Here is a 20,679-nt window from a genome sequence, read left to right on the forward strand (position 1 = left end):
ACTGTGGGCCTCAGAGCACAGTAATACACAGCAGAGTCAGACACACGCAGATCCTTGATCTTCAGAGGAACTGAATTTGATGAAAGTTCAGAGTGAAATCTCTCCTGGAACTCAGTGCCATTTTCTCCAGTTCCAAACTTGTCTCTTCTCAGGATGTATTTAGGAAAGTCATTCGCTCTCTGGATGTACCAGAAGAGGTTTGGCCCTATTGAAGCTGTCGTATATGAACAATCTAATGTCACTGATCTTCCTTCAGCTTCAGTCACATGTTTGTCTGGCTGATCAACTTTCTCTTCTGATCTGCACTCTGTGAAGATTTAAGAATATTTGATGTAGATTTTATTTTTGACTCATAAAATCCATATCAACAAACAATCTATACAAATATTCAAAAATGATTTAAATTCTTAAAAAAGAGAAGAAATGCATACCAAGACTGAAGAGTGCAAATAGAAATATATTCCTGATCCACCTCATGATCTGTTTTAAATTCACACTGAAGTCAAAATAAATCTGTCAATGAGAGTTTTGCTTTCATAAATATCATAAAGACTCTGAGGAGGAGTTTGTGAAAACCTAAAGGAAACTTCTCTGTTAATTGTAATACTGAGATATCGCCCTCTTTTGGTTTCTGACACGTGTTACACAATCGAAATAAAGTCACATGATGTGAAACATGTTAGCCATAAAGCAGCTTAAAGAACACTTATAATTAGGGTGAATTCAGGTCGGGACACTTTTTGCCATTGAAATTTCTTGGAAAAAATGTCCCAATCAATTCACCCTACAATCATTCTGTTTCTTGAAATTGTACCTTTTTGAAAAGCTTTGTTTGCCCTTTTATTCACTTCTTTCCCCAACCTCACATAGATGTTTGCAGTTTTATCTCACTTTTTTTTTTTTTAAATCACACAATTTTAATTTTTTTAAAGAGCTTCAAAAGTAAAAGTGTCCTTTAGTTTTTGTAAGACTTGTTTCATGACAGACGACAGATCATCGTTTGGCCGAGGAAACTCAGAGCAGCTGGAGATGATGTCTAATGTCTCACTTATACTGTGTTTTCAGTCTCTTTTCTTATAATATTAAAGGTGCCCTAGAATTAAAAATTGAATTTATCTCGGCATAGTCAAATAACAAGAGTTCAGTACATGGAAATGACATACAGTGAGTCTCAAACTCCATTTTTTCCTCCTTCTTATATAAATCTCATTTGTTTAAAAGACCTCAGAAGAACAGGCGAATCTCAACATAACACCGACTGTTACGTAACAATCTGGGTGTACGCCCCAATATTTGCATATGCCAGCCCATGTTCCCAGCATTAGACAAGGGCAGCCAGTATTAAAGTCTGGATCTGTGCTCAGCTGAATCATCAGACAAAAAATGGCAGATGGTCGCGTAAACGATTGGCTGATGTTTTTAAGGCCCTAACTCGTGCACAGATGATGTATATTAATATTATTCCTTTCAGTGCACCTAATAAATAGTCTTTTATCAGTTAGTAAAGACAGTTTCAAGTAATATTGCAAACATGTATAAAACAAAACATCCTCTTTAGCACCTTTAACAAATACACTAATAAAACTCCTCTGTATATTTTTGTGGTAGTATACTTTATTTCATTGCACTAAAAATCAGTTTAAGTAGTAGTGGTATTTAGTATACTTTTCCAAGTGCAGTGAAGTACTACTGAAGTACAGATATACATTGAATTAGTGTATTTATAGTGTATAACTTTGACACTTTTATTTAGCACCAAAATAAAGAATGTACTTCAAATGTACTTGCTTGTATTTAAGTATTTTTTAATGCACTCAAGTATACTTTTTTTTCTCCTGGGTATTACTAAGGGCAAATTTACAGTAGCTCCGCCCACCAATGTCACACCAGGTTAAAATTAACCCACGTTCTTGTGGCTGCAGTGGTGTAGGCAATAGTGTGTTGGGTACGGAGAATTAACTTGTGATGTGATTGACTGGGTTTGAATCCACCTTTTGCTGAGCTCGCTGTTTTCCCTTTTCCCATCACATATCACATAAGAAAGGCTTTTTTTCAATAAGAATGAAGAAAATTTTCTAAAAGTGGAAGTAAATTGCCTAACGATAAAATCATTTCCACTCTTATTATTGCATCCTGTATTATTTTTTTCTTCTTTTTTGCATGTGGGGAAACCATGAAAAGAAATATTAGTTCAATAGCTTAGGCCTACCATTCTACCAGTTTTCACCTTTGATATTATAACAGTGATAAGAATTAAACTTGCATTGACTCAGAAGTATGCGGATGTACTTTTGTCACGTGCTGTTGCCATGGTGAATTGGAATATCGGAGCTCCATTGATGATGGCTTTTCATAGTCGTGGTGCACGCGCTTAACTCAGAGTCAACATACTCAGAGTCAATTGAACTAACTCAATTCAGCTGTTCTGAAACTGAAAACTCAGAGTTTCCTATCTCAGAGTAAGTCAACTCAGAGTTCAAGTTTCAACTCAGAGTTGGTTAAACCTCCTTATTCAAATGGGCCCCAGGTGTGTCTTGATAATCATCCAATCAGTTCCTGTGTTTGATCAGTGTATTTCAGCCGTGTGTTTCAGTCTGTTCTTGGTCAGTTCTCTGTTGTGTTATGTTGGTTGTTCAGATCTTGTTTTATAGCGAATAGTGTTTTGTTTCTAGTTATTGTTAAACTTTCTGCTGCACTTAGATCCAGCATTTCTCTTTCGTTTGCAACCATGTGTAACAATATTACTTTAAGCTGCAAATTTTATGGCCATAAAAAAATTGGTTTGAACATGTGGAATATGAGATCTGGTCATGTTGTTAATGCTTCTTTTCTGCAATTTATAATTTAAGCCTTATAACAAAGACCTAATTCATCCTCACACAGGTGTTAGCACATATTTTATTACATTTGGGGCTGGATAGATTGTGGTTTTGATTGTGGTTTTCACTAGATCGGTTCAAAGTGAAAAGAGCTTCAGGTTTTTGTACGACGTGTTTCATGTTTTGTATCACTGGGCTTCAACTCTTAGAGCACAATAATAGAGAGCTGAATCTGACAGACGAACATCAGTAATAGTGAGTTCAGTGGATGTTTGTGATGTAGTCGACTGAAAGCGAGGATCAGAAGTGTGATCATAAGAACCACTCCGTGATCGAGCTCCTTTGAGTAATAAATACTGAGGTTCTTTGTTTGGATATTGTCTGTACCAGTAAAGCCAAATATATTCACTATTTGTACTATATGAGCAGCTCATCTTGACAGTTTCTGTTTCTTTAGTGTTTTTTTCTCTCTCTTTATCTGGCTCAATGCTGTCTCCAGTCACCAAACCTGTGAACAATATAAAGTGATTTTTGATTTGTGAAGGCAAGGTTTACAAAATGATATTGCAAGAATAATTTAGTTTTTACAAAAAATGCTGTTTGATTCTTTAAAATTGCAATTGTATATATACTGAATTGTATTAATTAATAAATAACGCACCTGTTCCCACAATGAGAATCAGTATGAAGCATGTGTCCATGTTGAATCAGATCAGATCAGTTCTCTGTTGAGGCTCTCAGTGCTTGAGCTGTAAGTCACTGCAGATCAGTCACAAACACACACAGGAACTTCCTCCTCGCTCAACTTCCTGCTGCTGTTTATGATTTTCATTTAAGTAATACGACCCTATCTTCTTTTATTATACAAGATTTAAAACAGCAATATCTCCATGTGAATGTGTCCAAACACTGCCATCCTGTGGCATACATGTACCAGTAGTGAAGTCAAATGAACTTAGTTAAGGTTTTTTTCTGAAGAAATTATTTGTTAAAGGGCAAATGTTAACTACCCATCAAGGGCTGGGGAGCCAGTTTAAAAAAAAGAAAAAAAAAAAAAGAAAACCTTGGAGAGAGAACCAGAGAACCAATCCAACCTCCTGTTCCAGAGTGAACACAAACACCACTACTCTCAAAGTATTAAACATGTAAGGAACCAAGACCTACTGTAAGGGAAGAGCTAACAAATCCAAACTAACTAACCAAAGAACATTTATAAGTTAGAAAAAGATAATAAAGTACATAAAACTTCCCTCTCTCCATATAGCCATAACCAGGAGAAAAAGGAAAGTACAAACAAAAATGGCACCTTCCCCAATTCCCTTAAATCAAAAACAACATAAAATACTAACAAACATAGATAATATAAGACATAAACATAGTCAAAAGATGTTAAACAACTTCAGTTCTGTTTCTGTTAAAGAACAACAAAATCCTGAGTTCACTTACTGAGAAATAGATCAACAATCAAACAACAAATAAATCTGGGAAAAAGGAGGAAGTATTTGCCCTGGCAGAAGGAAGTCTCTCTCTCTTCTCCACAGATCCACCATGTCTTAAATTCCTACTCCTTCCTGTCATCATCCAATCCCCCACATCACCGGATTGAACACAGCTGACTGGAACACCGGTCTCGTGATGAGAAAGAGAGAGAAAGAGCAAACAAAACCACATCCAACACACATACATAATTATGAACACATTGAATATGTCCTCGGACGTAACAGCAAACGACAGCTCCAGTGTTTGGTTTTTCCTGTGAGATGTTTGTTTTCTATGTCATTTTTTGCATAGTAAAATAAATCCTGTAGCTGTAGTTTGCCCTTTAACAAATAATTTTGTCAGATAAATACCCTAACCAAGTTTAGTGTTCCATCAAACTAATCTTATATGTTAATTAATAGAACAACAGGTGAACAAAATCAGTAATTAAGGGAACAAACTGGCACACACTAGAGCAGTGGTTCATTCTTGGAGGTTCCTCAACACTCGGTGCATTCCAAACGGGATATATCGCCCTCCGAAGGGCACTTCGGAGTGAAAATAATCATGGCCGCCATGTTGAAGGGTCGTTCCAAACTGAAGTGCTCAAAACTGGCCACTTCAAGGCGCCCTTCGGAATGAAGGATTTCGAAGGGTACAACTGATGGACACTTCGGGCTCCTATGATCCTTTGCACCGGGAAGTTCTTTGACGTCACAGAATGGGTATGGAGGTTATAGGAGTTCGATTTTACCTATAAATGTATGTATAGTATTTTTCTACACTACTGTAATATTTATACGAGTTAGATTTGGTACATTATTATGGTCAAAACGACATTGTACTTCAACAAAAATACTTTACAGCTCCCTTTATCAGTCCATTCAAATGTTTCAAATACATAGATACAATATAGCCTACATTCGATAAACCTAAAATAAATAAATAAACTAACGCTAAACAAAGGGCGCAGCTTGCACAATTTACTCCTTTTTGATTGTCTCGTTAAGATGACGCAGAAGTGCGTTCCAAAAGAAGAGTTTTTTTTTTACCCCTACACCCTTCATCCCTTCGAAGCTCTCACTCCGGAGGGTAAACCCTTTGAAGGGATTAGGGCATAGGGATGAGCCCTTCCGAATGGAACGCAGGGAATGTATGTTTTCCATGTCTCCTTAATCAAACACACCTGATTCAGATCATCAGCTCATTAGACTCCAAGACCTGAAATGTGTGTGTCAGACAAAGGAGAGATACAAAATATGCAGTGTTGGGGCCTCCAGGAACGTGGATGGGAACCACTGCACTAGAGAACTAGATCAGATCACATAAAACACAACGAACAAAACATAATCCTGACACTTGTAGGATCATTAAATATATATGCACACAAATTCACACCTTATCATTAAAAGAAAAGAAATCTGCATCTACCTTTTGATTTATTACCTGTGATTTAGCCTATTCATTGATTCTATTACTTTCTGACATAATGCTGTGATTGTCAGTTCCTGTTTCTTTCTATCTGTGTTCGTCCGTGTCTCTGTGTAACAGGTTTTTGTAAAGATCTGATGTGTTTCCTGTGACTGTGGGCCTCAGAGCACAGTAATACACAGCAGAGTCAGACACACACAGATCCTTGATCTTCAGAGGAACTGAATTTGATGAAAGTTCAGAGTGAAATCTCTCCTGGAACTCAGTGCCATTTTCTCCTCCATATTTGCTTCTCCTCAGGATGTATTTAGGAAAGTCATTTGCTCTCTGGATGTACCAGAATAAATGTTCTCCTGCTGAATCTGTTTTATATTTACACTGTAATGTCACTGATCTTCCTTCAGCTTCAGTCACATGTTTGTCTGGCTGATCAACTGTGTCCTCTGATCTGCACTCTGTGAAGGTTTAAGAATATTTCATGTACAGTACGATACAAAATATGACCAACTTGCATGAATATGAAGCTGTATTAAAAGAAAATTCATACCAAGAATGAAGAGTGTGAAGAGAAATATATTCCTCAACTTGTGTGACATGACTGCTGAATAAACCTTGAAGTTCAGATAAATCAGCAGTGGGAGAATTTTACTTTTAGTATTATAATAATGATGATCCAAGGAGGAGCTTGTGGATACCCAATAAAGCTTCAGTATTGTCAAAGGAAATGTTGAGTAACTACTGCCCTCTTATGGTTAACTGCAAGTATTGCATAACTGAAACAGTGCCATCTCATAGAGTTCAATGTAAATGAATAAAGATATTTGTTTTCTGTATTATGGGATGTTCTAAAGGGACTGGTGAACTAAAGGATCATTCATACTGCCACACAAATTCTTTGTGTTTTTGCATTAGATTCATTACATATTTTAGCTTCCTTTTCATCTCTGTCTCTGTGTTTCTCTCATTGTCACAGGTTTTTGTACAGTGTTCTTGTGTTTCCTGTGACTGTGGGCCTCAGAGCACAGTAATACAGAGCAGAGTCTGATACTGCAGCAGAGGAGATGATCAGATACACGTGATTTTGTTCCTTTTTTTCAACTTCAGCAGAGAATCTTGGATCTACATCAGACAGAGCTTTTTTTGCACTTCCAAGGATGAGTACAAGAAATTCAGGTTTTGATCTTCCATACTGACGGTACCAGAAGAGATAATCTTGAACTCCAGAGGCAGAAAAACTACAGGATAATGTAACACTTGAACCCTCCTCAGCAAAAAACATCTGTTTTGTTTGGCTTGATGACATTTCCAAATACAGCAGCTGAAACAGAAAAGAGACATTTGTACATTTTCAGTATTTATTTATTTATTTTATTTCATTTTATTAATACAACAATAAATAATCAATCAAATAAATATACATACCAGCTGAGACACAGAGCAGAATAAGTGAATGAAGATTCATTGTTCAAGTGTTCACTCTGAGAAGAGTCAGACTGAATCGTTTCATCCACAGTCTCTTTCAGACTCGATTAGATCATGTCAGATCTGTGAACTCTGAGTCCCTCCTCTCTGAACATCATGTCTATATTTCACACTTGAGGAACAGAAGAAAGAGCCAATCACACTCACTGTTTTCTCTGTGCTGTGTTTTGTGTGATTATGAAATATGTTTAATATAGGAAATATATTCATAGATTTCTGAAATTTGCCTTTTCAGTTTTATCTGCATTTACAAGCAATGTTTGAAAAGTTTAAGAAATATTGATTTTCACTTTGTTTATTTAATTTTACAATCCCAACATGATATTAGATATACTGTGCTTATTTTCTGTATTAAATCAAATTATATCAAGCAGCATTAGAAAAATTTCAGAATTTAAAAAACTGTCTCCCTTTCATGAATTTGATTTTGAATTGGCCACATCCCACTGGAAACTGAATTTGAATTGGAATATCAGGAAGTGGAATGACAATCCATACAATTAATGTTAATGTGACACTTTATTTGTAGGTGTCCTTGTTACTGTGTAATTATACATTTAAGTACAGAGTAATAATAATTAACTAAGTGTACTTAATATAGAGTAAGATTAGGATTTGGTTTAGACTAGTTGTGTGTAAATGTGATTATTCCTAATTTATAGTTATTACTTGAGTAACATGTAACGTGTAACAAGGACACTAATATAAAGTGTTGCCAAAGTTAATATATTCACTAATTTCTGCCTTATAACAAAGACCTAATTCAGCTTCACACAGGTGTAACCACATATTTTATTACATTTGGGGCTGGATAGATTGTGGTTTTGATTGTGGTTTTCACTAGATCGGTTCAAAGTGAAAAGAGCTTCAGGTTTTTGTACGACGTGTTTCATGTTTTGTATCACTGGGCTTCAACTCTTAGAGCACAATAATAGAGAGCTGAATCTGACAGACGAACATCAGTAATAGTGAGTTCAGTGGATGAATCTGATGTAGTCGCCTGAAACCGACTATCAGAGGTGTGATCATAAGAACCACTCCATGATCGAGCTCCTTTGCGTAATAAATACTGAGGTTCTTTGTTTGGATATTGTCTGTACCAGTAAAGCAGAACATATTGAATATTTGTACTATATGAGCAGCTCATCTTGACAGTTTCTGTTTCTTTAGTGTTTTTTTCTGTCTCTTTATCTGGCTCAATGTTGTCTCCAGTCACCAAACCTGTCAACAATAAAAAGTGATTTTTGATTTATGAAGGCAAGGTTGACAAAATGATATTGCAAGAATATTTACTTTTTACAAAAAAAAAAGCTGTTTAATGCTTTAAAATAGTAATTGTTTATGTACAGAATTGTATTAAATAATAAATAACGCACCTGTCCCCACAATGAGAATCAGTATGAAGCATGTGTCCATGTTGAATCAGATCAGATCAGTTCTCTGTTGAGGCTCTCAGTGCTTGAGCTGTAAGTCACTGCAGATCAGTCACAAACACACACAGGAACTTCCTCCTCGCTCAACTTCCTGCTGCTGTTCACTTTCATCCATATGCTGTATTGTATCTTGTACATCATTTAATTGTTTGATAACTCTTTTCCCACCACTTTATAATAATTCTTCAAAAATACTAACCTTCTAGTGCTGAATCTGTTTTATATATCACTGATCTTCCTTCAGTCACATGTTTATCTGATCAACTGTGTCCTCTGATCTGCACTCTGTGAAGGTTTAAGAATATTTAATGTAAAATCTGATATAAAATGTAAACAATTGATATGAACAGCTGCTGTAATATTAAGTAACTACTGCCCTCTTATGGTTAACTGCAAGTGGGTAATGAAGTCCAAAACAGTGAAACAAGAGTCCATGTTGGAGTGCCCTCTGGTGGCTAAATGGGGCACTCCAACTCATGATCATGACAGTGTAACAATAATACTTGAAACTGCATATTTAATGGCCATAAGAAAAACATGTGCAATATGATATCTGGTCATGTTATTAATGCTTCTTTTCTGAAATATTAATTTACATGTATTCCTTATAACAAAGACCTAATTCAGCCTCACACAGGTGTAACCACATATTTTATTACATTTGGGGCTGGATAGATTGTGGTTTTGATTGTGGTTTTCACTAGATCGGTTCAAAGTGAAAAGAGCTTGCAGTTATGGTTAACTGCAAGTATTGCACAACTGAAACTTTCTCATTGTGTAACAAATTTTAAAAAAATATGACTCATTTTTAGAATGTTGCTTTGTTTTATGTTTTATCATTTTTGTATTAGATTATGTAATTATATGTATACTAGGTTCTTTCTCACAATGGTTTTTCTCTCATTGTCACAGGTTTTTGTACAGTGTTCTTGTGTTTCCTGTGACTGTGGGCCTCAGAGCACAGTAGTACAGAGCAGAGTCTGATACTGCAGCAGAGGAGATGATCAGATCCACATCAGTTTGTTCCTTTTTTTCAACTTTAACAGAGAATCTTGGATCTACATCAGATTCTTTAGCTTTTTTCTCTACTGTAGATGAGTACAAGAAATTCAGGTTTTGATCTTCCATACTGACGGTACCAGAGGAGATAATCTTGAACTCCAGAGGCAGAAAAACTACAGGATAATGTAACACTTGAACCCTCCTCAGCAAAAACATCTGTTTTGTTTGTTTTGATGACATTTCCAAATACAGCAGCTGAAAAGAAGAGGTACATTTGTACACTTTGAGTGCTTGTTATTTTATTTCATTTTATTAATACAACAAAAAAATAATCAATCAAATAAATATACACACCTGCTGAGACACAGAGCAGAATAAGTGAATGAAGATTCATTGTTCAAGTGTTCACTCTGAGAAGAGTCAGACTGAATCGTTTCATCCACAGTCTCTTTCAGACACAATTAGATCATGTCAGATCTGGAGTTCTTCCTCTTCTGATACTTCAAGACAAAAGAGCAGCTTTATTTTGAATGAAGGTTTTTTGGGTCTGGCTCATTACTGCTGCTATTTTTTCAAACAAATGTATCTGTTGATCAGTGTTAAAATACAGGTCATTTCTAAGTGGTAATAATAATTATTTATAATAATTATAATTATTAATACATATGGATTTTGTAATAATAAGTTAAAATAAACTGTGTCAGACAGTTTGTCACAGTAAGCTTTATAACAAAATTATGAAACATATTTATGTTTCCAGCAAAAATTATCTCAAAATCTAAATTGTTTATATAGCAATACAAATTTACTGTGATCAAAATGTATTGATTGCAAGTTCATGTGTTCATAGAATTTTGTTTATAAAGTTTATACTGTTCATATGACTGTTACTCTGAAAGTTTGAGCTAAATTCTCATATACAATATGCTAGTGCAGGTATATAACAATTATTTCAAACTTTGACCTGTGGAGGGCAGTAATAGCAGCGTCTACACTCCCAGAATACTAATAGAGAAGAAGAAGAGAGCTCTTTCAAGATGAGCATTTGTGGTTAAAACCAGGGCTTGACATTAACTTTTTTGCTCACCAGCCACTGTGGCTAGTGGTTTTCCAAAATTAATAGCCACTCGGCATTTTCACTGGCCACAATTTTGCTGTTGGGAAATTACATTTTATATGATTAAAGTTGACTTTGACATGCTAAAATTACTTGATTTTGAGTCATTTTTCTTAATTGGCTAGATTTAAAACCCTTTAAAACTTTAAAATGCAGACTGACCCCCAAAATCAAGACAAGGGCACTTGGTATATCATCTGGTACATCTGGGCAAGGGGGGGGGGGTAATATGACCATAATATTAGTTTTTTTTTTTTTTACATAATAAAAGTTATTTTTGTTAGGCTATATAAAAGGAACAAAGAAGCAAATTACAAAAACAATAGTAAATTAAATAGCCTAAACTCTTTTTTTCAGATACAGTAAGTTTATTTAACATTTATTTTACATCTATTGTTGATTAATAATGACAGACAGGTATTTAATTGGGCTGCTGAATGCATGTAATATACTGACACATATCCAGTTTTTACCAACACGTCCACTTAAGCCATAACTGACTGTATTCACGCAAGATACTGCACACGATGGACATTTTGACATCTGTGTGTGCATGTATTTGACGTGAGGAGATCTGATCGCGCGCGTGACAGAGAGAGAGAGCTTTTGTTGTGTGTCATTCAACGCAATCCCGCCTTCACTAACTAGTTAATCGATAAGGAATTGTGATCGGATTGTAATTTTGTGCTACGACAAGTTTGGCTACCTTTGATTAGGCTGTAGGCTGAAATTTTATTTTATTAAAACATTATATTTTATTTAACCCACCAAAGTGGCTAGTGGGAGTGGCTGAAATCTACCCACATTTGGCGGGTTAGTGGGTGTTAATGTCAAGCCCTGATTAAAACGCATATAATTATTTATTTTATTTTTTTATAAAGTAAGCAATGGTTTCTCTAGATAAGACTCTTCCTCATCTGGGAAACTGTCATTTTGACCTTCAACTGTTTGGGCTCCATTGAAGTCCACTATAAGGAGAATAATCCTGGAATGTTTTCATCAAAAACCTTAATTTCTTTGCGACTGAAGAAAGAAAGACATGAACATCTTGGATGACATGGGGGTGAGTAAATTATCAGGAAATTTTAATTTGAAAGTGAACTAATCCATTAATTGTCTTGCTGTCAATGGAGGCCTCACTGAGCCATCGGATTTCATCAAAACTATCTTAATTTGTGGTACGGAGATGATCGAAGGTCTTACGGGTGTGGAATGACATGAGAGTGAGTAATTAATGACAGAATTTTCATTTTTGGGTGAATTAACCTTTTAATCTGTAGACTACTTTTGTACGGATTGAACATATTTAACAATATAAGGAGCTTCGTTCATTTTGAATGTCATAAAGATTTTAATAATCTTTCTATCTGCAGTTTATATTTGTAGACGTATATCCATTAGCTTTTTATCAGTTTATTCATTTTATTTTCATTCAGTTATTGCTCTACTTATTACTTACATCTGCAGTTTACAGATTCTCTTGTAGTCTTTGTCTCTGTGTCTGTTGCTTGTTCTCATTGGATTAAATACAGAAGGGTTTTTGCACAGAGTTACAGTGTTTCCTGTGACTGTGGGCCTCAGAGCACAGTAATACAGAGCAGAGTCTGATACTGCAGCAGAGGAGATGATCAGATACACATGGATTTGTTCCTTTTTTGTTACTTTAACAGAGAGTCTCGAATCTACTTTAGATACTTCAGGATCTGTTGCAGTACTTAAGGTGGAAACAAGAAATTCAGGTTTTGATCTTCCATACTGACGGTACCAGAAGAGACCATCTGAACCTCCAGGAGAGGAATAACTACAGGACAACACTTTGTCCCTCATCTGCACCAACATCTGTTGTGTCTGGTTTGATGGTATTTCCAAAGACTGCAGCTGAAACAGAAGAGGAATGGGTTGATATATAGAAAGACTTCTTTGTAATCAGGCAATGAATGAATCAAAGAAATACACACCTGCTGAGACACAGAGCAGAATAAGTGAATGAAGATTCATTGTTCAAGTGTTCACTCTGAGAAGAGTCAGACTGAATCGTTTCATCCACAGTCTCTTTCAGACACGATTAGATCATGTCAGATCTGTGAACCCTCCTCTCTGAACATCATGTCTATATTTCACACTTGAGGAACTGAAGAAAGAGCCAATCACACTCACTGTTTTCTCTTGTTTTCTCTCTGCTGTGTTTTGTGTGTGATTTTGAAATATGTTTTATACAGGAAATATATTCATGTCCTGCAAATTAGATTTCTGAAATTTGCCTTTTCATTTTCATCTGCATTTACAAGCAATGCTGTGTTTGAAAAGTTTAAGAAATATTGATTTTCACTTTGTTTATTTAATTTACTATTCCCAATATAATATTAGATATATAGTAATTTGTTCTGTATTAAGTAAAATTAGATCAAGCAGCATTTAGGATAAAAGTGGCTCCCTTTCATGAATTTAAATTGAATTGGTCACATCCCACTGGAAACTGAATGGAATTTGAATTCGAATATCAGGATTTTTGTCAAGATTTGGATTTTTTTCGTTTTTTGCATTAATTTTACTACAGTCAAACCTGAACGAGGAGGGCGTTTTATCACACATAACATCAAAATTCAATAAAAATATAACAAAAATGAACATGTATGTTTTATTACAGATTAATAAATCTGGGTCTGATCTGATTTCAACCTCTTATCTGAGTTTTGGCTCAATTTTACCATATTGTTACAGCCACACTGGTTCATTTGTGTGTGTATAATGGTGTGTGTGTTGTGTGTGTGTGTGTGTGTGTGTGTGTATGTGTGTAAGTGAGTGTGTGTTTGAGTGGGTGTTTCTGTTTTGTACTCTGTGTTTTTGAGTGTAACCTCTTTCTTCCTGCTTTATAAAGGCATGGCTTAAATACTAAATGTCTGCATTTTTCAGTCTGTCTAATTTAATCTCATTTCTCATGAACATGAAAATATTAACAGATGGAAATATGAAGAATATTTACTTTATAGGTATATACATATTTAGCTAGCTATTTTGTATATATAATTGTTTTATATTAAAGGAGAATAATTTGAGATATTTTAACTTTTGTTACATTTGACAGTATTTTTTTATTATTAAATTGGTTTGTCAACTAGGACAGTAAGACAATATTGGTTTTAATGTGATTCATCTTTATATTGTCAAAGATTAATTTACTTTAGCATACTTTTTTTTTATATTTGATCACTTTTACAATAAGCTGATCTTTCTTGTCTCTCATTGTAACAGGTTTTTGTAAAGATCTGATGTGTTTCCTGTGACTGTGGGCCTCAGAGCACAGTAATACACAGCAGAGTCAGACACACGCAGATCCTTGATCTTCAGAGGAACTGAATTTGATGAAAGTTCAGAGTGAAATCTCTCCTGGAACTCAGTGCCATTTTCTCCAGTTCCAAACTTGTCTCTTCTCAGGATGTATTTAGGAAAGTCATTCGCTCTCTGGATGTACCAGAAGAGGTTTGGCCCTATTGAAGCTGTCGTATATGAACAATCTAATGTCACTGATCTTCCTTCAGCTTCAGTCACATGTTTGTCTGGCTGATCAACTTTCTCTTCTGATCTGCACTCTGTGAAGATTTAAGAATATTTGATGTAGATTTTATTTTTGACTCATAAAATCCATATCAACAAACAATCTATACAAATATTCAAAAATGATTTAAATTCTTAAAAAAGAGAAGAAATGCATACCAAGACTGAAGAGTGCAAATAGAAATATATTCCTGATCCACCTCATGATCTGTTTTAAATTCACACTGAAGTCAAAATAAATCTGTCAATGAGAGTTTTGCTTTCATAAATATCATAAAGACTCTGAGGAGGAGTTTGTGAAAACCTAAAGGAAACTTCTCTGTTAATTGTAATACTGAGATATCGCCCTCTTTTGGTTTCTGACACGTGTTACACAATCGAAATAAAGTCACATGATGTGAAACATGTTAGCCATAAAGCAGCTTAAAGAACACTTATAATTAGGGTGAATTCAGGTCGGGACACTTTTTGCCATTGAAATTTCTTGGAAAAAATGTCCCAATCAATTCACCCTACAATCATTCTGTTTCTTGAAATTGTACCTTTTTGAAAAGCTTTGTTTGCCCTTTTATTCACTTCTTTCCCCAACCTCACATAGATGTTTGCAGTTTTATCTCACTTTTTTTTTTTTTAAATCACACAATTTTAATTTTTTTAAAGAGCTTCAAAAGTAAAAGTGTCCTTTAGTTTTTGTAAGACTTGTTTCATGACAGACGACAGATCATCGTTTGGCCGAGGAAACTCAGAGCAGCTGGAGATGATGTCTAATGTCTCACTTATACTGTGTTTTCAGTCTCTTTTCTTATAATATTAAAGGTGCCCTAGAATTAAAAATTGAATTTATCTCGGCATAGTCAAATAACAAGAGTTCAGTACATGGAAATGACATACAGTGAGTCTCAAACTCCATTTTTTCCTCCTTCTTATATAAATCTCATTTGTTTAAAAGACCTCAGAAGAACAGGCGAATCTCAACATAACACCGACTGTTACGTAACAATCTGGGTGTACGCCCCAATATTTGCATATGCCAGCCCATGTTCCCAGCATTAGACAAGGGCAGCCAGTATTAAAGTCTGGATCTGTGCTCAGCTGAATCATCAGACAAAAAATGGCAGATGGTCGCGTAAACGATTGGCTGATGTTTTTAAGGCCCTAACTCGTGCACAGATGATGTATATTAATATTATTCCTTTCAGTGCACCTAATAAATAGTCTTTTATCAGTTAGTAAAGACAGTTTCAAGTAATATTGCAAACATGTATAAAACAAAACATCCTCTTTAGCACCTTTAACAAATACACTAATAAAACTCCTCTGTATATTTTTGTGGTAGTATACTTTATTTCATTGCACTAAAAATCAGTTTAAGTAGTAGTGGTATTTAGTATACTTTTCCAAGTGCAGTGAAGTACTACTGAAGTACAGATATACATTGAATTAGTGTATTTATAGTGTATAACTTTGACACTTTTATTTAGCACCAAAATAAAGAATGTACTTCAAATGTACTTGCTTGTATTTAAGTATTTTTTAATGCACTCAAGTATACTTTTTTTTCTCCTGGGTATTACTAAGGGCAAATTTACAGTAGCTCCGCCCACCAATGTCACACCAGGTTAAAATTAACCCACGTTCTTGTGGCTGCAGTGGTGTAGGCAATAGTGTGTTGGGTACGGAGAATTAACTTGTGATGTGATTGACTGGGTTTGAATCCACCTTTTGCTGAGCTCGCTGTTTTCCCTTTTCCCATCACATATCACATAAGAAAGGCTTTTTTTTCAATAAGAATGAAGAAAATTTTCTAAAAGTGGAAGTAAATTGCCTAACGATAAAATCATTTCCACTCTTATTATTGCATCCTGTATTATTTTTTTCTTCTTTTTTGCATGTGGGGAAACCATGAAAAGAAATATTAGTTCAATAGCTTAGGCCTACCATTCTACCAGTTTTCACCTTTGATATTATAACAGTGATAAGAATTAAACTTGCATTGACTCAGAAGTATGCGGATGTACTTTTGTCACGTGCTGTTGCCATGGTGAATTGGAATATCGGAGCTCCATTGATGATGGCTTTTCATAGTCGTGGTGCACGCGCTTAACTCAGAGTCAACATACTCAGAGTCAATTGAACTAACTCAATTCAGCTGTTCTGAAACTGAAAACTCAGAGTTTCCTATCTCAGAGTAAGTCAACTCAGAGTTCAAGTTTCAACTCAGAGTTGGTTAAACCTCCTTATTCAAATGGGCCCCAGGTGTGTCTTGATAATCATCCAATCAGTTCCTGTGTTTGATCAGTGTATTTCAGCCGTGTGTTTCAGTCTGTTCTTGGTCAGTTCTCTGTTGTGTTATGTTGGTTGTTCAGATCTTGTTTTATAGCGAATAGTGTTTTGTTTCTAGTTATTGTTAAACTTTCTGCTGCACTTAGATCCAGCATTTCTCTTTCGTTTGCAACCATGTGTAACAATATTACTTTAAGCTGCAAATTTTATGGCCATAAAAAAATTGGTTTGAACATGTGGAATATGAGATCTGGTCATGTTGTTAATGCTTCTTTTCTGCAATTTATAATTTAAGCCTTATAACAAAGACCTAATTCATCCTCACACAGGTGTTAGCACATATTTTATTACATTTGGGGCTGGATAGATTGTGGTTTTGATTGTGGTTTTCACTAGATCGGTTCAAAGTGAAAAGAGCTTCAGGTTTTTGTACGACGTGTTTCATGTTTTGTATCACTGGGCTTCAACTCTTAGAGCACAATAATAGAGAGCTGAATCTGACAGACGAACATCAGTAATAGTGAGTTCAGTGGATGTTTGTGATGTAGTCGACTGAAAGCGAGGATCAGAAGTGTGATCATAAGAACCACTCCGTGATCGAGCTCCTTTGAGTAATAAATACTGAGGTTCTTTGTTTGGATATTGTCTGTACCAGTAAAGCCAAATATATTCACTATTTGTACTATATGAGCAGCTCATCTTGACAGTTTCTGTTTCTTTAGTGTTTTTTTCTCTCTCTTTATCTGGCTCAATGCTGTCTCCAGTCACCAAACCTGTGAACAATATAAAGTGATTTTTGATTTGTGAAGGCAAGGTTTACAAAATGATATTGCAAGAATAATTTAGTTTTTACAAAAAATGCTGTTTGATTCTTTAAAATTGCAATTGTATATATACTGAATTGTATTAATTAATAAATAACGCACCTGTTCCCACAATGAGAATCAGTATGAAGCATGTGTCCATGTTGAATCAGATCAGATCAGTTCTCTGTTGAGGCTCTCAGTGCTTGAGCTGTAAGTCACTGCAGATCAGTCACAAACACACACAGGAACTTCCTCCTCGCTCAACTTCCTGCTGCTGTTTATGATTTTCATTTAAGTAATACGACCCTATCTTCTTTTATTATACAAGATTTAAAACAGCAATATCTCCATGTGAATGTGTCCAAACACTGCCATCCTGTGGCATACATGTACCAGTAGTGAAGTCAAATGAACTTAGTTAAGGTTTTTTTCTGAAGAAATTATTTGTTAAAGGGCAAATGTTAACTACCCATCAAGGGCTGGGGAGCCAGTTTAAAAAAAAGAAGAAAAAAAAAAGAAAACCTTGGAGAGAGAACCAGAGAACCAATCCAACCTCCTGTTCCAGAGTGAACACAAACACCACTACTCTCAAAGTATTAAACATGTAAGGAACCAAGACCTACTGTAAGGGAAGAGCTAACAAATCCAAACTAACTAACCAAAGAACATTTATAAGTTAGAAAAAGATAATAAAGTACATAAAACTTCCCTCTCTCCATATAGCCATAACCAGGAGAAAAAGGAAAGTACAAACAAAAATGGCACCTTCCTAACAAACATAGATAATATAAGACATAAACATAGTCAAAAGATGTTAAACAACTTCAGTTCTGTTTCTGTTAAAGAACAACAAAATCCTGAGTTCACTTACTGAGAAATAGATCAACAATCAAACAACAAATAAATCTGGGAAAAAGGAGGAAGTATTTGCCCTGGCAGAAGGAAGTCTCTCTCTCTTCTCCACAGATCCACCATGTCTTAAATTCCTACTCCTTCCTGTCATCATCCAATCCCCCACATCACCGGATTGAACACAGCTGACTGGAACACCGGTCTCGTGATGAGAAAGAGAGAGAAAGAGCAAACAAAACCACATCCAACACACATACATAATTATGAACACATTGAATATGTCCTCGGACGTAACAGCAAACGACAGCTCCAGTGTTTGGTTTTTCCTGTGAGATGTTTGTTTTCTATGTCATTTTTTGCATAGTAAAATAAATCCTGTAGCTGTAGTTTGCCCTTTAACAAATAATTTTGTCAGATAAATACCCTAACCAAGTTTAGTGTTCCATCAAACTAATCTTATATGTTAATTAATAGAACAACAGGTGAACAAAATCAGTAATTAAGGGAACAAACTGGCACACACTAGAGCAGTGGTTCATTCTTGGAGGTTCCTCAACACTCGGTGCATTCCAAACGGGATATATCGCCCTCCGAAGGGCACTTCGGAGTGAAAATAATCATGGCCGCCATGTTGAAGGGTCGTTCCAAACTGAAGTGCTCAAAACTGGCCACTTCAAGGCGCCCTTCGGAATGAAGGATTTCGAAGGGTACAACTGATGGACACTTCGGGCTCCTATGATCCTTTGCACCGGGAAGTTCTTTGACGTCACAGAATGGGTATGGAGGTTATAGGAGTTCGATTTTACCTATAAATGTATGTATAGTATTTTTCTACACTACTGTAATATTTATACGAGTTAGATTTGGTACATTATTATGGTCAAAACGACATTGTACTTCAACAAAAATACTTTACAGCTCCCTTTATCAGTCCATTCAAATGTTTCAAATACATAGATACAATATAGCCTACATTCGATAAACCTAAAATAAATAAATAAACTAACGCTAAACAAAGGGCGCAGCTTGCACAATTTACTCCTTTTTGATTGTCTCGTTAAGATGACGCAGAAGTGCAGAAGAAATAGTTTTTTTGACCCCTACACTCTTCATCCCTTTGAAGTTCTCACTCCGGAGGGTAAACCCTTTGAAGGGATTAGGGCATAGGGATGAGCCCTTCCGAATGGAACGCAGGGAATGTATGTTTTCCATGTCTCCTTAATCAAACACACCTGATTCAGATCATCAGCTCATTAGACTCCAAGACCTGAAATGTGTGTGTCAGACAAAGGAGAGATACAAAATATGCAGTGTTGGGGCCTCCAGGAACGTGGATGGGAACCACTGCACTAGAGAACTAGATCAGATCACATAAAACACAACGAACAAAACATAATCCTGACACTTGTAGGATCATTAAATATATATGCACACAAATTCACACCTTATCATTAAAAGAAAAGAAATCTGCATCTACCTTTTGATTTATTACCTGTGATTTAGCCTATTCATTGATTCTATTACTTTCTGACATAATGCTGTGATTGTCAGTTCCTGTTTCTTTCTATCTGTGTTCGTCCGTGTCTCTGTGTAACAGGTTTTTGTAAAGATCTGATGTGTTTCCTGTGACTGTGGGCCTCAGAGCACAGTAATACACAGCAGAGTCAGACACACACAGATCCTTGATCTTCAGAGGAACTGAATTTGATGAAAGTTCAGAGTGAAATCTCTCCTGGAACTCAGTGCCATTTTCTCCTCCATATTTGCTTCTCCTCAGGATGTATTTAGGAAAGTCATTTGCTCTCTGGATGTACCAGAATAAATGTTCTCCTGCTGAATCTGTTTTATATTTACACTGTAATGTCACTGATCTTCCTTCAGCTTCAGTCACATGTTTGTCTGGCTGATCAACTGTGTCCTCTGATCTGCACTCTGTGAAGGTTTAAGAATATTTCATGTACAGTACGATACAAAATATGACCAACTTGCATGAATATGAAGCTGTATTAAAAGAAAATTCATACCAAGAATGAAGAGTGTGAAGAGAAATATATTCCTCAACTTGTGTGACATGACTGCTGAATAAACCTTGAAGTTCAGATAAATCAGCAGTGGGAGAATTTTACTTTTAGTATTATAATAATGATGATCCAAGGAGGAGCTTGTGGATACCCAATAAAGCTTCAGTATTGTCAAAGGAAATGTTGAGTAACTACTGCCCTCTTATGGTTAACTGCAAGTATTGCATAACTGAAACAGTGCCATCTCATAGAGTTCAATGTAAATGAATAAAGATATTTGTTTTCTGTATTATGGGATGTTCTAAAGGGACTGGTGAACTAAAGGATCATTCATACTGCCACACAAATTCTTTGTGTTTTTGCATTAGATTCATTACATATTTTAGCTTCCTTTTCATC

The 20,679-nt window shown here is 35.6% G+C and overlaps 2 gene segments (V, D, J or C); both read right to left on the reverse strand.

The window, feature by feature from the left end:
- Window positions 1-5,816: 5,816 nt before the first annotated feature.
- On the reverse strand, window positions 5,817-6,325 carry LOC137003817 (T cell receptor alpha variable 38-2/delta variable 8-like). The segment is given in 2 exon segments: window positions 5,817-6,184; window positions 6,277-6,325. Coding segments are annotated over 2 exon segments (417 nt in total).
- A 13,498-nt stretch (window positions 6,326-19,823) lies between these two features.
- Window positions 19,824-20,332, reverse strand: LOC137003818 (T cell receptor alpha variable 38-2/delta variable 8-like). The segment is given in 2 exon segments: window positions 19,824-20,191; window positions 20,284-20,332. Coding segments are annotated over 2 exon segments (417 nt in total).
- Window positions 20,333-20,679: the final 347 nt, after the last annotated feature.

The sequence above is a fragment of the Chanodichthys erythropterus genome, chromosome 16 (genome assembly GCF_024489055.1).
Source record: "Chanodichthys erythropterus isolate Z2021 chromosome 16, ASM2448905v1, whole genome shotgun sequence".
Lineage (NCBI taxonomy): Eukaryota > Metazoa > Chordata > Actinopteri > Cypriniformes > Xenocyprididae > Chanodichthys > Chanodichthys erythropterus.